Source organism: Nyctereutes procyonoides, unplaced genomic scaffold, assembly GCF_905146905.1.
Source record: "Nyctereutes procyonoides isolate TBG_1078 unplaced genomic scaffold, NYPRO_anot_genome, whole genome shotgun sequence".
NCBI classification, from domain to species: Eukaryota; Metazoa; Chordata; class Mammalia; order Carnivora; family Canidae; genus Nyctereutes; species Nyctereutes procyonoides.
In genome coordinates, this window is record NW_026575147.1 from 16,798,450 (window position 1) to 16,817,880 (window position 19,431).

Consider the following 19,431-nt stretch of genomic DNA (forward strand, 5'->3'; position numbering starts at 1 on the left):
TTACACTGGTCGCCGTGCGTACTTGCGGCGATACAGCTCATCCACCGCTCCAGGTACCACGTGCCTGGGAAAAGACTGCTTGTGTCCCCAGGTGGTGAGAAATTCACTGTGGAACGAGAAGAGGCAATACTTACGAAAAGCTACATGGGGTTAGGGAAGAGAAAAGAGTCCTAAGGATGCCTCCACCTGAAGCTCTCCTGGCTGTGTGGCAAGGGGCTGTGAAGCCACCTGTCACAACCCAGCAGAGCCCTGGACCTTGTACTAGATCTAGTACTAACCTTATGTACTTGATCCAAGCAGCCATCTTGGATCAAGTACATAAGCCTTGGCTATTAGAAATTTGGTATAGGAGTATGACGTTTTCCCACAGTGAACATGACCTTCTTCTCTTGAAGTCCTCTTTATGTCCTCTTGCCAGTGTATATGTACACCTCAGATCTCCCTGTCTTCCAGTACGCCCTAAGTTCTCTGGCTCTGACTCATTGTATTATTTTTGGTCTTTGTCCACCAATGCTCATCTCAGAAGTCCTATTTCTATTTTAATTGCTTTTCCTCTTTGCCCTAAGGTGTCTCCTGTTCCAGAGAAGATGGATGACTACTAGGCCTAGGTTTTCTGGAACATTCCCGGTTCCGCATATTCTGTCTTTCTTTCAGACCACACTGCAAACCATATGTCCCAACTCTTGCTTGAGAAAAGATGTTTTGTTTTGGTATTGGTTTTAAAACCACCATCTAGTCTCTCTAGTCATAACTTTAGCTCCTTTTCCTTTGTTGCTTTATTGGGCAATATTTTGTTTTTTATGTTTGATAGGGAAAGGGGGCAGGTGAGCAAAAACAGTAATATCTGTTGATAATTTATTTAAGTACATTAATTCAATTAATCTGTTTGGCAATCCTGCAAAGTTGGTATGATTTTAAAAGTAAGACAACTGAGAAAACTTCAATAATTTTCCCAAAGATGAAGAGCTAGTGAGTGTCACAGGTTGGTTTAGATTTGAATATCTACCTCCAAAGTCTGGGCTCTTTTAACCGTTGCATAGATAGCAGTTTCCAAGACCACATGTCTGGTGTTCTTGGGACTGCATTTTCAGCATCCTGTTTTGAGTAGTTAACTACAATCTATACCAAGAAGGTACATGCTGCCTCCCACCTCTTCTCCACTCTGCCTTCTGCTTTGCCACCCAATTTTTGCTCCTTTGGACCTAACAGATTTTCTCCCAATCATATCTCATAGACATCCTCAGTCCGGGTCACTATAGTCCAGACCTATGATGAATCCCCAGTTCTCTGCCACTGACAGAGCAGAATCTGAGAAAATTTCCTTCTCCTTTCTCCCTGTCTTTTTCTTACCCTTATGGTAGAATTGTTCCCTTTGGTCCATTATTTCTGTGAACTCCTGAGGGGACACACGCTTCCGGGAGGCGAGACGTTTTGGCAGGTCTGACATACTAGACACCAGCTTCTCCAGGGGGGATCCTGGGAATCAAAGGCAAGATTGTTAAATCTGCTTTCACTGTCATTATCACTGCAACCAGTCATGAGCCCAATAGAGAGCCAGGTTCTGTGGGAGCTCCAACCCTGGCGGAAAGTGCTGTGTGTGACTTGGAATATTGAGAAATGATAAAAATCAGCAAACATAATGTTAGTGAAACATATGGGGAGACACACTCTTTTATTCCAGGTATGTCCCACATAGTGCTAAGATGTACACCCTTGATCCCATCTGACATAAAGTAATCAAAAACATGTATTGAAAATCTCAAATCCATCAACTTCTCTTTAACCAGTTGCAACCAAATGGCCATTAATTACCTCCTGCCTGGACTGTTTGCTGGAACAACCTGACTGGTTTCCCCTTTCCACCTTTGTTTCTCTTCAACCTAGTTCCAAGTAGTAGCCAGGCAAATGCTTCAACTACATATAGTATACAAATGTACTCCATTGCTTAAATCCCTTCAGGGAGTTCCTCTGTTCTTTTTTTTTTTTTCAGAGATTTATTTATTTATTTAATTTGAGAGACAGACAGAAATAGAAAGAGCACAAGCAGGGATGGGGCAGAAGGAGAGGGAGAAGCAGACTCCCCGCTGAGCAGGAAGCCTGTTGTGGGACACCATCCCAGGACCTGGAGATCTATACCTGAGCTGAAGGCAGATGCTTAACTGACTGAGCCACTCAGGTGCCCCAATTCCTCTATACTTAAGCTCAACATTATTCTGTCCAGGTGGGAGCCTCAGTAGTGGTGAGGCAGAGAGTGGTTTCTTTTACCTGAAGAATCTTACCAGAAGTGCCAATAGAAAGACAGGACTCACCTGGAGAAGCATCCTGGGACACTCTAAATGAAAAAAAACTTGCTGCCAAGCCAGAGCCATAAGAGAAGGCCCCAATCCTGGAGCCAGCCAAGTCTTGGGCAGAGTGCCTGCATGGAAAGAAATCAAAACCCAAGAAGTGCATTGGCATTATATTCTGTCCTTCAAATAAACCATAAACTTATCACCCCAATCTAGTCAATGACTTGCAAGTAGAAATGGGCTCCAGGCATTTTGCACAAAGATGAGCTTTTGGAAGACCCTGGAGATAGACTCAGAAAGAAGAAAACTTGCCAGGAGACTGGCCAAAATCTAAGATACAAAAGGCACATTGAGCATCACAGAATTTGGGGCATAAAAAGAGCTTCTCCCCTCCTATGAGGACAAGAAGAATTCAGTGAAATCTGAGGTTTGGAGGTCAGGCCACTTCAAGGCTTCCAGGTTTTCTGGCAGTGTTTCAGCAGTTGTACCTTTTTATCATCCCCTCATCAGTAATAATTTGATTGAGTCCATATATGTATCTCCTATGTTATGTGTAGGTACTATAGTAAAGCATTTCCTTATAAAACCCATAAACAGAATATCAATAGAAATAACAACTAGCGTCCAAGCACTTGATGAGGATTAGCATTTATAATTTAATATTTATGCATTTTAAATATAAATTATAAATGCATTTATAATTTAACATTTGTCAAAACACTAGACAGTAGGTATTGTTATTGTGCATGTTTTATAGATGGAGCAAGTGAAGCATGTAGAGTGTAGAGGTCAAGTATTTTTCCAAGATCAAAGCTAATAAGTGGTATTTAGACCTCATTTATGGGTTCTAAAGCTAGACTCTCCTTTTTTTTTTTTTAAAGCTAGACTCTCCTAACCACCATGCTTTACTAGGGACAGAGATTTTAAATGTATGAGATAAAAATACGCATCAAAGTTCTACAATTTTCTTGCTCCATCCAAGTAGATCTTACACATCCCTTAACATTATACATCATCACTTTGGAGACCACTGTTTAATACTGATTCTAAATCTGCCTATACATGCACCTTTGAAATGAGTTTCATTATCTTTTCTTCTATCTTTCCTTCCTTAAAAATTTCCGGATCAGAAGATGAACCAAACCTGGTTTACCCCTCAGACCATAAGGTGGGGGGTAGGAGGCAGGGCTAAGCGCAGTACTCACTGGGACAGAAGGGAAGCCAGGCACCCATAAAGGGATGAGGTGTACATATTCCCATTGTGTGTGGAGAGGTAAAGGGAGGCCTTGGTTTTCTTGTTGAATGAGTCCAGGGAGACCTTTTGAAGTGCTTTATCCATGTCCTTGTTGGTGTAGGTGTCTTCCAGCTTCAGCCCCCTAGGAGGCAGCCAGAGACACAGGCCAGGTGAGAGACCACAGAAGGGGAGAGAGACAGCAAGGGGGAAAAGTAAGAGCTTCTGGAGAGACTTTGAGGCAGATATTTTTACTACAAAATATTTGGAAATACAGACAAGCACAAAGTCCTACCATTCAGAGTGCATTTGGGTCAATTTTTCTTGTGGATCCATCCCTGTTTTCATAAGGCTAACTAGAAAACAAAAGCATGCTATATATTCTATTCAGCATGCATCACTAACTAATTTTCTCAATGACCTTAAATCATCATCTCTAAGCATTTTAAAGGCTGCAGAATGAGCCATGATATGATGTGCCCTACTAGAACCAATCTACCCATTCTTGTCCTCCCCAGTTTAAGTGCTACATGTTCCCTCACACACGTGGATTTACTGAGCCATTTTGGGCCTTTGTTTTGTGTTTTCTTTTTCTCCCCAAAGCCCTTGTATCAATTTACACATCCACTGTTGCCTGTTTTCCCAGAGCCTCATCAATTCTGGGTATTCAAAAATTTTTAAAGGCTGTGTAAGGAAAATGGTAACTTGTTTAAATTTGTTACTAATGAGTAAGCACATTTGAAAATAGGATCCTGTGCATTTCTTCTTTGAGGAAATTTCTGGTCCATATCTTTTGTTTATTTTTCTATTAGGGTGTTTATCACTGATGAGACTTCCATATATTAATGATATTAAACTATTGTCTTTGATATATGTTAGATTTTTTTTTCATGGGGCAAGTCTTATAAGTAGTGTTTGTGCTCATTTTGATGTTTTGTGTTTGATGTTAGTGGCAGGGTTAGTAGTAATAGTTAGTAATGGGGACAAATATTGGTAGAATACTCCAAAACTTGAACTAAACAGCTACCAAGAAGAAAAGGGAATATTTTGTTTCCAGTGGGAATTGTGTATTGAAGATAATTCTTTTCTATATGTCTTGGAGTAATGCATCAATAAACAATATTCTTCAAAGGGGGTGAGCTGGACTATCTCCATTTCATAGATAGGGAAATTAAGTTAATAGGGCAAGACATTAACTCAACAATGGCAAGTGAGAATGAGGCCTGTTGCTCCCAAGTTGCCATCCTGTACTGTGATTATTTGCTTTGAGGTGTTTCTGTCCATAGAGACTGTAAGATCCTTGAGGCAAGGATCATGGAGTCACATTCATTTTGGTATCCCTAGAGTCTAGAATGATGCCTGACGCATAGTTGATGTTCACAAAATGTTTACTGACTGAATGATTTATCCACTCTCCCTTTCCCCTTTTTCTTATTCTCTGATGCTTCTTATAGCCACTTTATTTAGAGATGCTGGCAAATTCCCTGTGCTCTCTAGAGATAAAAGGTGGAGGGCCTTATGCAGACCATATGGACTTGGTGTCATTTCTATTGTCTTGGAGGACTGTCCCCTCCCCGCAGGGTTGGCTGATGATACAAACTCAAGGTGTGAGGAAATCTCCTCCTTCCTCAGCCCTCAAGAACCTCTAGGTTCCCCAAAGAGGACCCACCTGAAGGTCTCCAGCTCCTTATAGAGGCTGGTCTGTGTGTCACTGCTGGCTGACAGGAAGTCATTGAACATCAGGCGAGCCAGGGATTTCTGGACCATCTTGCAGAAGGGTGTGTGAAAGATCATAAACTGTAAGTCATCGAGAGTGAAAGGCCGATCGATGCCAGCTGGAAGAGGAAGTGTGAAAGTAAGGATGTGCTATGGCAGATGAACCACGTAGACCTACACCCCAAGACCTAAGTATGCTGAGAGTCTTGTGGCAGCTCCTACTCCAGCAAACACATGTAAGGTTCGTTCATTGACTTTACAAGCATTTTACTAAGCACTCTACTTATAAAGAAAGAAAAAAAGAAACAAATGTTTTCTTCCTGTCTACTATTGCCAACCTTTATGACAGATAATTCCTCCAAATCAAACTAGTGTTGTGGTACTTTCTTTATTTTTCAGAGGAGGAAACAAAGTCTCTAAAATATGAAGATAGGTCATGTGTCCAAGGTTACCCAGCTTGAAAATGGCTGGCTTTGGATTTAGGTTCTCATGTCTCTGACCCTATAGACACCCCACACTGTCTCTTAGTACTGAGAGCCAAAGCAGCATCAATCAAATTCTATATTAGGTTAAATTCTATATTCTAAAATTAGAATGCTGAAAGAATTCAGAGTTGGTGAGAGCAATTAGCCAATAGCAAGTTTACAGTGGATGGAAGGTAGAGAAGTCCAAGTCCACTGCTTACTTATAGGGGCCAGCAGTGATGGCTGGCATCTGTTTCAGTGCAGTGGAAAGGGGTAAGACACGGCTCCTAAGGTCACCCTGTGCTCTGACACTTCCACAAGTGCCTGTGCTCTGACACTTCCACAAGTGCCTTTTCCCACACTGAAAACTGCCTATCCAGGTGCCCTTCAGGCCATGGTTAATCAGGTAAGAACCCTTCTGTTTTTTAAAGTAGATTGCTCTGAACTTTTAAAATAAAGTTTGTTTCCTGATTATGAAAGCAGTACGTATTTTCTTAGCAGGGAAACTCAAACTAAAGGTGAATATAAAATTAATTTGTAACATTACCATCCAAAGAAAAATCACTAACACTTTAGTACACTGAGAGTAGAAGTAAGATTTTCATCATCGATCAGACTTTAAAAGGTAGCAAATTACAAACTGTGAGTCAAATCAATCCTGACTTCAACAGAAACAAATCCAAGCCCTAGTAGGATGTGGTTATTCTTGATTCACCACAGCACCTCCCTAGGTGGCTGACACCCACTGGTTTCCTATTGGCGGCTTTGGCCTTAGGCTGTTTACTTTCTTTCATTTAGCTCAAGTTAGAGGCAGGTTCATACTTGAATTTGGATTGCTTCCAGATGGACTTTAGCATAGACCCAGAGAAGGGTGTAGGAGGAAGGGAACATGAAGCAACTCCCTTGAGATCATTTTTGAAGGGGAGAAGAAACTTTGTCTAAAGCTTTTAGAACCAACTCATGGCCCCAGAAACAGAATATCTACTTTCTGTCCTCTGAGTCCCATACCTTGTTTCCACTGTTTCTGGATTTTTTGACGGTATAATGTGTAACACCTGTCCAAGGCCCGTAGGTAGCACTGGATGGAGAGCTTCCCATCCACTATTGGGTACTCTGTAGCCGCATCTGGTTTGTAGAAGTCGTATACATTCTCCATGTGGGTTCCTCTAAGCCCTGGCAAGGCACACAGAGAGATTCAGGGACTGTATAATGCAGCCCCCATGGAGCAGAGAGGATAGAGAGCCATATACTAACAGTTTCTTGGCATTTCTCTGTCTGAGCCCACTCAACATCCCTCCCAAATTTAAAGGGAGTTGAATAGATGGTTACTCTTATATAAATGAGATTTATATTTCCATTTCCATACGTATATGGCCTTAACCAAATCTGGAATAGATGCCAAAAGTCTCAAAGGAGAACCTTTCTCCTTATACCCAATTATCTTCTTTCACCTTAAATTGTCAGTCAGGCTCCTTAAAGAGCCTCATCTGCAGCCCCAATGTCATACATTCCATGCATCATTATTACAATGCATGATGTTGCAGAAGAGGAAACCTCACTAATCCCTCTCTTTCCTTCCTCTCTGCCCTTTGTTCCCCAGTTCAGCCCCTTGAAGGCAAATCATGTCATCCTCAAATCCATACTTCAGCCCTGTGTAGTGGGTATGCCAACTTGGGATTGGGAGCTATGCATTTGCTGTGCACAGTCTCTTGGTACCACATTTCCACAGTTTATCACAGACCTCTCTCGAGGGTCAGAGGGGCCTTGGGCCCAACTAGCATGGCCACAGCTCCAGCCCCACCTGTGGGGCGAGCATTCCCACTGGGATACACTGCAATGTCTCCACAGACCACCATCGCATAGCGACCTGTAATGAGAGACAAGAAGTAATTATCTCTACTCCAGATCACTACCCAAACTTCAAGTAGACTGTGTGCTTCCTGTGAGCAAGACACAATTTGAGTACTGAAGACAGACCAGTGAACAAAAATAAAAATCTCTTTCCTCATGATAAGTCTATATATCAGGTACAGTTATTCCCTCCTTATCCACACAGAAATGGAGGCCCAAAGAACTTAAGTCACTTGGCCCAAGCCACACAATTAATAGATGGCATGATAAGGATTCAGAGTCAGGATTCCAACACAAATTCATTGAAACCCAAGAAATTTCTTCTAAGAATTATAACAATTCCAACTCCAACCCCAAATATAAATATATATATATATTTATTTATTTATATACTTGGAGTTGGAATATATATATATGTATATATATATATATATATATATATATATATATATATATATATACTTCTTCAGATGGGTGAGAAGATCTCTGAATGGCAGCCTGGAAATGCACTGCACAGCAAATCATCCACCTCTTCTTGGCCTTGCTTTGAAATAAAGAATATTGGGTTAGATAATCTCTAAGGTCCCTGCCAACATTAAGAATTTATAATCAATTTTATAACTTACGTTAATTATATTAATTATAAATCATTTTAATTATGAATGTTTTAAATTCCAGTTTCCACTTAGTAAACATACTAAGTGCCTTGACTGTACAGATAATATTCATGGATCTCTTGTACAGTCCTTTTACCAGCCCTGCAAGGCTGGTTGCCAAATAGAGCTCTGAGGCTGAAAGTAGTTAAGGGATTTAAGCAAGATACAGGATAATATATTGAGTACAAAATATACGGTGCCTTAATGGCTCAGGGGGTTCAGTATCCAACTCTTGATTTCAGTCAGGTCATGATCTCAGGGTCGTGGGATCAAGCCCAGCACTGGGCTTGGGGCTCAGCACAGAGTCTGCTTATCCCATGCCCTCTGTCCCTCCCCACCTCCTTCTCTCATAAATAAGCAGATAAATAAAATAAATTTTTAAAAAAAATATGTTAAGCAAAAGATAATTTCCTAGTAACCAGGCAAGGGAGTAAGAGAATAAATACTCCATGTAATAGTTTGTCCTGTGACTCTTTTCTTCGTTTTGTTTTTTTATCCTGTGGTTCTTTAGGTCTATTTCTACCAGCATGCTTTCTCTTTAATACACAAGCTTGTTTAAATCTCCATCTCTCAGAGGCTCAGGAGAAACTTATGAGAAATAGGAATATGTTGGATTTGTTTGGGTGTCTCATCCATGCCACAGATATCAGATCCTCCACTTTTCTTACCCATAAATCAGGCATAATGCCTGCTTCCTAGGCTGTTGGGGGGCTATGTGAACAGGCTACCTAATTAACAGTATAAAGCTATCCAGGTCTAAGCATTTATCATCATTGTGGTTGTCGATGATAGCAGCAGCTGTGTGAATAGGTTGTCGTCCCCTCCCTGATGAAATCGCTGGGGAAATGAAGAAACAAAACTGAGGATTCGACCTCTAACCCTGTTCCTTTCTTACATAAGATCTTGGGAAGCACATACCATCCCAGGAGCTGGATTCCACCCAGTTGGCAGCATTGAAGAGGGAGGCAGTGCCACCGTAGCAGGCATTGGTGGTATCTATGCCCTCAATGTCAGTATTGCCCGAATCCTGGAAAAGCTCCATGAGCACTGTTTTGACAGCCTTGGACTTGTCAATGATGGTCTCAGTGCCCACTTCCAGCCAACCCACAGAGTCCCATGGGAGCTGTGTGCGTTCCATCAGCCGCTGCACCACCGTCAGGCAAAGGGAGTTGATGTCCTCCTGGACGGAGCAGAAGCCCATATGGGTTTGGCCCAAGCCCACCGTGTACCTCCCTGCTTCCACATTGTTATACTTCTCCAGGTCTGTTTGGTCCACATACTGGGCAGGGAAATAGACCTCCAGGGCAAGGATGCCCACATCCTTTGGCCAAGTGTCTGTTTTGGCCAAGGGGCCAGCAGAGATTGTAGAAAGCCTGTAGTGGAAATAACAATCAAAATCCTAGTAATGGTCTCCAGTGAGTCTTCTCAAAATACAATATAGTAATCATTTCATTCATTTTTCATGTGTTTTGAAGCTATATTATCAGATGAGTGCAAGTTTAAGGTGGTTATCTTTCTGTTGGGTTAACCCTTTTATCCTTATCAAAGGTCCCTCTTCAATTTATCTTTGTGATATTCCTGCCACCAAGTCTACTTTTCCTGATGTTAAGAAAGCTGCCTTAGTTTTTCTTTACTGTTTGCGTGGTATATCTTTTGTTGTCCTTTTATATCTTTCATCTCTCAGGGTCTTTATATTTACCACACATCTCTTCCTTTTTTTTAAAAAAAAAGATGTTATTTATTTATTCATGACAGACAGAGAGAGAGAAAGAGAGAGAGAGGGCAGAGACACAGGCAGAAGGAGAAGCAAGCTCCATGCCAGGAGCCCGACGCAGGACTCGATCCCGAGACCCCAGGATCATGCCCCGGACCAAAGGCAGGCGCCAAACTGGTGAGCCACCCAGGGACCCCCAACACACATCTCTTCCAAACAGCCCATAGTTGGGTCTTTTTTGTTTGTTTTTCACAAGTCTTATAATATTGGTGCTTTAATTGGCGTAACTAGTTCAATTAGATTTATTGTAATGACTAATATAGATGGGATTGAATCTACTATCTCACCATTTCTATTTGTCTCATATGTCCTTTGCTTCTTTATTTCTTCTGTCTGGCATTCTTCTGGATTAAGCAAGTATTTATTAATCCATTTTGTCTTTTCCTTTTCTTTTAATAATGACCAGATTACAATATGCATGCTTGGTTTATTGTAATCTAACTTAAATGAATACTTCTACTGTTTTCTGAACAGTGAAAACCATACTTTAACTTGGTTTATCCTCTCCAACCCTTTGAGCTATTATTGTCATATGGTTTACTTCTACACATGTTATAAACCTCATAGGTCATGACTTTAAAAATCTCATTCAGTTTTAAGGTGCTCCTTTCATTATTCCCTTCCTCCTTGTTTCTTTTTACTACACAAGAACACATCTGTTGTTTTTCTACTTGTTAAGGAAATTTCCTGCTTGATTCCATTCTCTCTGCCTTTTCTTTTTTTTTAATAAATTTATTTTTTATTGGTGTTCAATTTGTCAACATACAGAATAACACCCAGTGCTCATCCCGTCAAGTGCCCACCTCAGTGCCCATCACCCAGTCACCCCTACCCCCCGCCCACCTCCCCTTCCACCACCCCTAGTTCATTTCCCAGAGTTAGGAGTCTCTCATGTTCTGTCTCGCTTTCTGATATTTCCCACTTATTTTTTCTCCTTTCCCCTTTATTCCCTTTCACTATTTTTTATATTCCCCAAATGAATGAGACCATATAATGTTTGTCCTTCTCCGATTGACTTATTTCACTCAGCATAATACCCTCCAGGTCCATCCACGTCGAAGCAAATTATCTCTCTGCCTTTTCTGATTGGGCCTCTGAATATTTATGGAGCACATCCAACACAGTGCTGGATTCCAGATGCACAGTAGTGAAGAAGGCATCTTTGTGCTCACCAAGAGAGCATGGTCTAATGGAAGAGGCAGACATTTTACAGCTTAATACATAGTATAACAAGAAAAGGTTGTAAGAATACAGAAGACAGAGAGAACAATTCTAAATGGGAACAGAGGGAGAAGATAATCTGTTTCTTCCCTAGACCTACCCACTTGTCTTCAATCCTGACTACTAATACCCCTGGTGAAAGTCTGGAGTTTCTCCTTCCAGCTACAAATATAGAAATCACCAAATCCACCTCCATCTGTTCCCACATGAAAGTACCTGAAATCCTGTGATGTTAGTGATATTCTTCATTTTACAGATGGTGAAATCAAAGTCTGCATTGAAGCGATGTTCAGAGTACCTTCATCATTATGCATGTGTTAGAAATATCCTGTCCTTTCACCACTGTGGGACCACCAAGGCATTCACCAGTGCCACCAGAGTCCTTTGACTCATATCTGGCTACAGAATTCCTTTTTTAAAAGATTTTATTTATTCATTCATGAGACACACACACACACAGAGAGAGAGAGAGAGAGAGAGAGAGAGAGAGGCAGAGACATAGGCAGAGGGAGAAGCAGGCTCCCTGCAGGGAGCCTGACGTAGAACTCTAACCTGGGTCTCCAGGATCAGGCCCTGGGCTGAAGGCAGCACTAAACCCCTGAGCTACCCAGGCTGCCCATGGCTACAGAATTCCTGACCATGGTGAATGACAGGATGGCTTCACAGGTACATGCATTTAGCTCTACAGCATAGAAACTATAGCTCAGATTGAGTATGTTTGTCAATAATCCTGAGGTCTGGGCTTTTGGTAAACCCCAGTTCTCCCATCAGAAATGTCACTTTGAAGCATTGTGAGGCAAAATAGATCACAAGATCATAAGGCAGAGTATAAATATTCATCTGTATCTGACAAGAGAGGCTTGGAATTTAGTTATCTGCCCTATTTATTTGGTGTTCCCCAGGTAATTGGAGTTTGTACTCACAAATATTTGTGGAGAATCCTCCCCAGTATGTAGGAGCCAATGATTAGCCAGCATTGTTCCTATGCTTGGCTGGCTTCCCCCTCAGCCTCATTCTCCTTCTGCCTTTTCTGAGCTCACTGCCTCACTCTTTTTCCAGTTAGAAATCTGAACTTTCAAGGAGAGGTTCCAAGAATCAGCCACTTGGTAACTTTTGTAACGATCTTAGTAGGGGGCTATTTCTGGAAATGGATTCTGGAGCCTTGAGAAAAAGTTAGCTTGTAGAGGCTTCCAGAAAGTTCAGACCACTGCAGTTAAGAGTGTTCTTCTAATGTTGTATATTTTCTCTGGAGAATAATCACTGTATTTAATTTAAAATTGGTTTTGTTCTGAGGTTACTTGGTTTCAGATTAAGCTTAAACCATTAAGCTTTTCTTTCTTTATTCCATCTCTCCTCCTCTCATGTTTCAAAATTCACTGTTACATGCCAGGCACTGTGCTAGTGAGAGGGTGCTGAGGTAGAGAAGGTGGGAAAAGAAAAGAGGAAATCAAGATTCTTAGGACTTCCTCAATCAGTGGGAGGAATACACAAGCACATGCTGGGAGTCAGAGTGTGAGAAGAGCCTCAAGAGGGATATAGGCAAAATCCTACGGAGTTTGGAGGAAGTGGAGATTTCATGTGGGTGGTAGGCTCAGAAAAGTCTTCATGGAAGAGGCTAAATTTGAGATCAACTTTGAAGGATGAGTGGAACTTCTGATGCTGAAGAATTAGAGGGGGTTGCATGGGGCGGCATTCATAGCGGGAGGTGACTAAGTAAGTAGGGAGTGAAGAGTGAAGAGGATTAGGGACACAGCACATGAGAAAAACAGATGGGGACTACCAAGTGGAGGGCATGATTCTTCTTTAATCAGTGGTGAAGCATAAGCTTAGATGGAAGTTCTTGGGTTGGATTTAGAGCTGGTGCAGGTTGTAGTGGATGGGACAGATGAACAGAGAAAGAGAGACACAGAGAGACTCAAGAAAGATTTTTAATACTTTCAGGCCACAGAAAGTGGGATGAGCTGCAAGTACCCTGGAAAAGGGAAACATGTGAACCAAGGATGCCAGAAGGGGCAAGTTGGAAGAGTTCTAAAGTTTGTCTTTTGCTGGGCTTATTGAAAAAAATCCATGTCAATCTTCACAAATACAATAACAGCTTAAATGCTGACCTGGGACATGTGCCCTGTCTAAAGAGGGTGGAGGAGAGTGTGGACAATGGCAGAGAATTAGGAAGAAAATAAGAAGGCTAAGGAACATCATTCCCTACTCCACACATTTATACAGTCAGGTCCCTGGATCCCAGGCAAGGAAAGACATTGGATCAACATCGTTTTTCTATGTGTTCATGGAATGCAGTGTGGAAGTGGGAGGGATGGGCTAGTCCCACAGTCCAGTGGATGGTTTGGAGACCCAAGACCTTAGCTATAGCTATTAATTACCATCAGTGTTCACAAGCTTCAAGCATGTGGGCCAAACCAGGGAGTGTTTACAAATAAAAGGCATGCATGTGTGCTTCTATGCACCACACATTGCACACAGACACACCATCTTACCTTTACATCCCATTTCCCCATTTCATGAATCATGCTTCTGATCCCTAGTCCACTTGGAATCTTGCTACAATGACTTGAAGGAGCTGGTTTGACTAACATTGCAGTTGACCCAGAATGCTGCAGGTCTTGGCAGGATTTGGGGGAAAGGGGGAAACAGTGGTGGAGAAGAGAATGCTAGGGACCCTGGTACTCATATTTCCACGGCTTCATGCAGCTGGTGCAGTGAAAGATGTCATCATCTATAAATAGCAGGTATCAGAGATTTGGGATACTGGAACTCTGTAACTGAGAGGGACCATCTGTTTAGAGAGGAGGTAACTGAGACCCTAGCAGATTAACCTGCTTATCTAAGGCTGTGCACAAGACTCGCCAACTTTTCCCTGGGATGCTAGGGAACTTTCCCTTATGTCAAGCCCTCTGCCTATCTTTTACTGGTTCCACGACACTTCTCAAAGAGTGGCCTGCAACAGTCCCTGGGAACAATGTGACTCACCTTTGGTGGGCTGCTGGAAGAAGGCTAGCTGGTGAGAGGAAGGCTTCCGTCATTGCTGTCTTTACTTGGAAGACCCTCTTCACTGAAGTCAACAGCCGTTGCATTTTCAGAGGTAGAAGCACAGAACCAACAATTCACAGTCCTTGGGAGAGCTGTCCAGCAAGCACCCCATTGGGCTTTATAGAGCTCTGAGACTCCTGACTCTGGAAGCTCCGCCTTTGCTTATCAAGGCTCAGATGGCTTCTAAAACTGGGCCAAAGGTCTTTCAGGACATGGGTGAGTTGAAGGAAAACATCATCTCTCCAACTTGTACACAGCTGCCCTGATTCTGAGCAGGTGTAAGAATGGGTGGCTCTGATTCCTCCTTTCTTTTTTTTTAATACTTTTTTTAAAAATTTTTATTTATTTATGATAGTCACACAGAGAGAGCGAGAGAGGCAGAGACACAGGCAGAGGGAGAAGCAGGCTCCATGCACCGGGAGCCTGACGTGGGATTTGATCCCGGGTCTCCAGGATCACACCCTGGGCCAAAGGCAGGCGCTAAACTGCTGCACCACCCAGGGATCCCTGATTCCTCCTTTCTCAGCTCTTCTGGTAGCCTTACTTATGACCAGCCAGTTCAGGGGGCTATGATGTTCCTTGTCACACATCCTGAGATGACCCCATCTGCCCCATCTTGGTCTCTGGCTGCTGTTCCAGAATGCTCTCTGTGGAGTTAGCTGTTATTATTCTAATGCATTATGCATAATAAGGAACATCTTTCAAAACCAAAAGAATGAATCTTTTAATAGTGGCCTTTAAGTAGTTAGGAGATATTGGCACACAGGCAAGGGGTTGGGGTAGAGAGGATGTGGAACACACCACATCTCTCCTCTCTTTACTGTCACTCTTATGTAAATATAGTTGTACACAACCTCCAAATGAACTGCAAGAAGGCTACAATAGCAGTGCAGAATCCCCAAAGGGGCTCTCTTTGGGAGGAAAGGTCCACTTTACAGATGAGGCCAGTGATACATACGTAGTCAGATGGCAGGACTTTCCCAAAGACCTAAGTGACAGGTTGGGGACTCATCTATGTCTTTTGACTCCAGATTCTGGTCTTTCCACTCTGCTTATCAATAAAATTTCCTGCCATCTGACCTTCTCATTCATGGCATTAGTCTTCCTCTGTCTTTTATGAGGGTCATGCCTTTATTCATTGGTTCACTCAGTAAAACTCCCCCATCTAATGTGACTCTTTGGAAGGCATGGAGAAGAGCCAGAGTGGTTCTTGCTTTAGGGGAGTCAGAGGTAACTTCATTTTCCTGCTGGCAGAGACCTTCTACGTTTCCCCCAGAAGTCCATGTCTCCTGAGTCTTTCGTCATGTTTAGATTCTTGACCCCACACACCTTGATGTATTACTGCTCTAACCGAACCTCCCAGCTTACTCTGTCACCCATGCCCTACCCCTGAGCCTTTTGCAAAGTTCTATCATCAATTTAAAATTCTTTGTTTCCAATTTCTTTTCTGAAAATGACCTTTGTTTCTTATTCTGTCTCAACATACAGCTTTCAAATGGTGGTTGAGCTTTTTGCCTGCCCCACAAAATCCACCCCCTGGCCACCTGTACCCAAGATACCGCTCTGCTTAGACTAAGGCTCATGTCTTCTTTGCTCTGCATTGATACTGCCAAAGTATTTTTCCTCTCCCTCCTCCCCAAAGCCCCATTCTCTTCAAGCCCGTGTCATCACTCTGAGCTACCCAGTACCCTTCATTCTTGAGTCAACTGACAATCTTGCTCTACTTCCTTCATTCATGTAGATTGAAGCACATGAATCACTGTTTTCCTCTCCACATCAATTCTCTCAGCATTCGTGAAAATGTCAATCTCCACATAGATAATTCATCCACTCCAGCCTTTCACTTAAGTTCCCACTTCCATAATCTTGTCCCCCCCATGCCTTTAGCCTCCCACTCTCTACTCACACTCCTGACCTTATCCAGCATCTATACCACCTCCTAAATTTTAATTTCATTCAGCTTAATTTTTAATAACCTCACTTTCCAGCTCACTTTTAAAGCCCACGTTTTTCTCCCACTAGGACAGCCAATAGCTCCTCCACTTTTTTTTTTTTTTGCCATTTATCAAACCTCTAAATGAGCTCTTTTATCTCTTTATGCAGCTCAGCTTACCCATGGTGCATTACCATAAAGAGTCTCTTGCACACACCTTGCCATTACTCTCTCTGTCAGACTAACCAAGCAAACCATTGAATATGGTAAAACCCACTTCTGGTCTCCTCTATGCCTATATCTGAGCAGCTAACTATGGCTGAAGAAAAACACAATATTGTACTGATTTGTTAGCTTTAAATTTACAACCACATGTTTTAAATGGACCCCCAGCATACCCTGCCAGTTCTACTACATTTTCCTAGTCCATTGGCTGTTCCAGTCCCAACAGAGCCAGTTATACTTTCTCTTCTCTCTTCAGCCCCTATCCTCTGCTTATTCTGAGCTGATTACTTTGACTCCTATTTCACTAAGAATATAGAAATAATCAGAAGAGAACTACCTGTCTTCCATTAGCAAATTCAACAAATTCCCTGCCTTTATACCCCATACTCTCCCTTCCCACTTCCTACCTAGAGGAACAGTCCCTGTTAAGTTTAAGGTCAAGGTTACCACTTGTGCACTGATTATATCACCTCTGATCTACATGGGGACTGTGGACCTGTAGTTACCCCCTCTCTTCCTTCTGATTAGTTTTCCTTTCTACTTATAAGAAGTATATAATCCCTTTTTTTAAATTTTTATTTATTTATGATAGTCACAGAGAGAGAGAGAGAGAGAGCGAGAGAGAGAGAGAGGCAGAGACACAGGCAGAGTGAGAAGCAGGCTCCATGCACCGGGAGCCCGACATGGGATTCGATCCCGGGACTCCAGGATCGCGCCCTGGGCCAAAGGCAGGCGCTAAACCGCTGCGCCACCCAGGGATCCCCTATAATCCCATTTTTAAAAAACTCCTTCTTGACCATAAATGTTTTACCAAGTGTGCCACCAAATCTATGCTCTACTGTATAGCAAAAACCATTAAAAATATTGTCTATTTTCAATGTTTCACATCCTTACCTCTCATTCTTTTTTTTCCCTCTTTATGCCAGCATCGACTTTATTGATGCCTGAGACTCAGCTGCTACTGGACATTGGGGGACTAGAATCTCCCACAGGAAGCATAACCTGGTGCCCTCTGTTATAGTGCTGCAGTGAGCTGTGGGGATGGGATTGATGCTCACAAGGCCAGCAGTTGGCCAGTGGCAATGGCTTGGCTACTAGCCCCCTCCATATGTGGTGTAGGACCATGGGTTCAGCAGCAGGGGCATATGGAAACTGTGTCTCTCATTGGTGATGGTGAAAGCGACCTCCACATACAGATAGAAGCTCTCCTGCCCCCTCTTCTTACAGTAGCCCTTGGTGTCAAAGGACAGCTTGTAGGTGCCTGCCTTCATTGGGCCTGGTGGCAGAAGCCCCATGAATTGGCTTTTCTTCAGCTCTGTCCACTGCTGGCCATGGTCCTTAAGCATGGACAGATGGAGGTAGAGGCCCTGGGTTGGGAGCCCTGAGGCATGTGTCCAGCATGTGCGTGGTCAGTGGGCTGCTTACCAGCTCCGTGCCTCTGACCTGAGCCTTGAGAGAGGGACAGGATGAGTGCATGGGCCCCAGCCTTGTGTCCACATTGGCTTGGACATAGCAGCCTTAGTAAACAGCCCTGGAGTACAGAGTCTCCAACTGCCCCCGGACTCACAAAACTCACTCCCTCTTTCCTGAAATACCCTTTTCATTTGCCTTATAGGGCTTGACATTCCCATGATTTTTCTCCAGATCTTCTACCACTCCTCCCTGCTGCCCTTCCTCCAAATGCTGGAGTGCTCCAGGTGGTTCCCATACGCTCCCCATTTGACTGAAAAACTAATAGGAGGATTAGGCTTAGAGACCAAATATACAAATATTCACACAGGATTATGGATGCATAATAGACCATTTTGATAACATGGAAGATCAAAACCAGTCAGTCTAGCATAAACTTTATTTAGTATACACAATAAACCTGGCACTATGCTAAGCACTGAAAATACAGGTGAAAAGATCAACTTTACTCTTTTCTGTTGTTGAAGTCAGCATGTACTAAGAAATCACCATGCGTCAGGTCCTGTGCTAAGTACTTTTATACATTGCCTCATTTAATTTTCACAACTGAGACTGATATATATAGCATCCATTATACACATGAGGAAACTGAGGCCTAGAAAAGAATATATAACCACCTGTGGTTTATACTTAGGAAGCAGCGGAAATGGGCTTTGAATCTAGACTATCTAGACCTGCGCATAATCTGAGCCAGTCTTCAACCAGTTTTGACCTGAAAAAGTGGAAATTTCATGTGGTTATACCTTTGAAACAAGGGAAACTTGTAAATCGAGGAAGTACTGGGAATTCATTATATAAAGTATAAACTCGGGAAATGGTAGCAAAATACCACCAGGTGATTGCTTTCCATCGTGAAGGGAATTTAGTTAACTTAGTCAAGTAATTGTACTCAAACACAGTCAAGTAACTGTTTTTTCTATTAACTGCTCCAAGTTTTGAAGGAAATAGAGGACAAAATCTGGCTATTTTGTTTAAAGAAGACACATCTCTAGCACTTAAATGAATTATCACATTCTGATACTTCCTAAATGAAAATAGACATTTTTATTTTTGCTTTGAGATTTTCAGCTCCTGGGCTGCAGCTTTTCAGCTTAGTGTTGATTAATCAAAAATGAGTGTCATGAGCTAGATAAACATTAAGAATCAGAGAAATTGATTATTATGGATGAAAAAGTTTAGATATCCAGAGGAAAGGCTTGCAAATCAATATTTATTTTTTACGTAATTCTATCAAGAGTGCTGGTTTAGGAGAGCAAATTATAAACAAGTATCCCAGGTAGACTTTCCCTTCTAGCCACATCTGTCTCTCTTCTACCTCAGAAACTCAGAGGCTTCATTTCAACAAATGGGAGGAAAATGTATTTACCCTAGGTTCTGGTGACTGATAAATTGAAGTGGACCTCCTTCCCATGGAGATTTGCATTTTACATCTCAATCTAAAGGAAATATGCTTTCAGGATTTTAGGAAAGTTATTTCTATGGACAGTCTGGAGAGATGTCTTTATGTTTTGGGAAATTAACCATATTTATATCATAGTCATACAATACAAACATATC

The 19,431-nt window shown here is 42.3% G+C and overlaps 1 protein-coding gene across 1 annotated transcript; it reads right to left on the reverse strand.

The window, feature by feature from the left end:
- HMGCS2 (3-hydroxy-3-methylglutaryl-CoA synthase 2) lies at nt 1-14,367 on the reverse strand. The gene is given in 10 exon segments (XM_055312654.1): nt 1-44; nt 47-106; nt 1,351-1,476; nt 2,310-2,416; nt 3,494-3,664; nt 5,189-5,354; nt 6,708-6,872; nt 7,441-7,566; nt 9,125-9,579; nt 14,187-14,367. Coding segments are annotated over 10 exon segments (1,524 nt in total). The 5' UTR covers nt 14,291-14,367.
- Nucleotides 14,368-19,431: the final 5,064 nt, after the last annotated feature.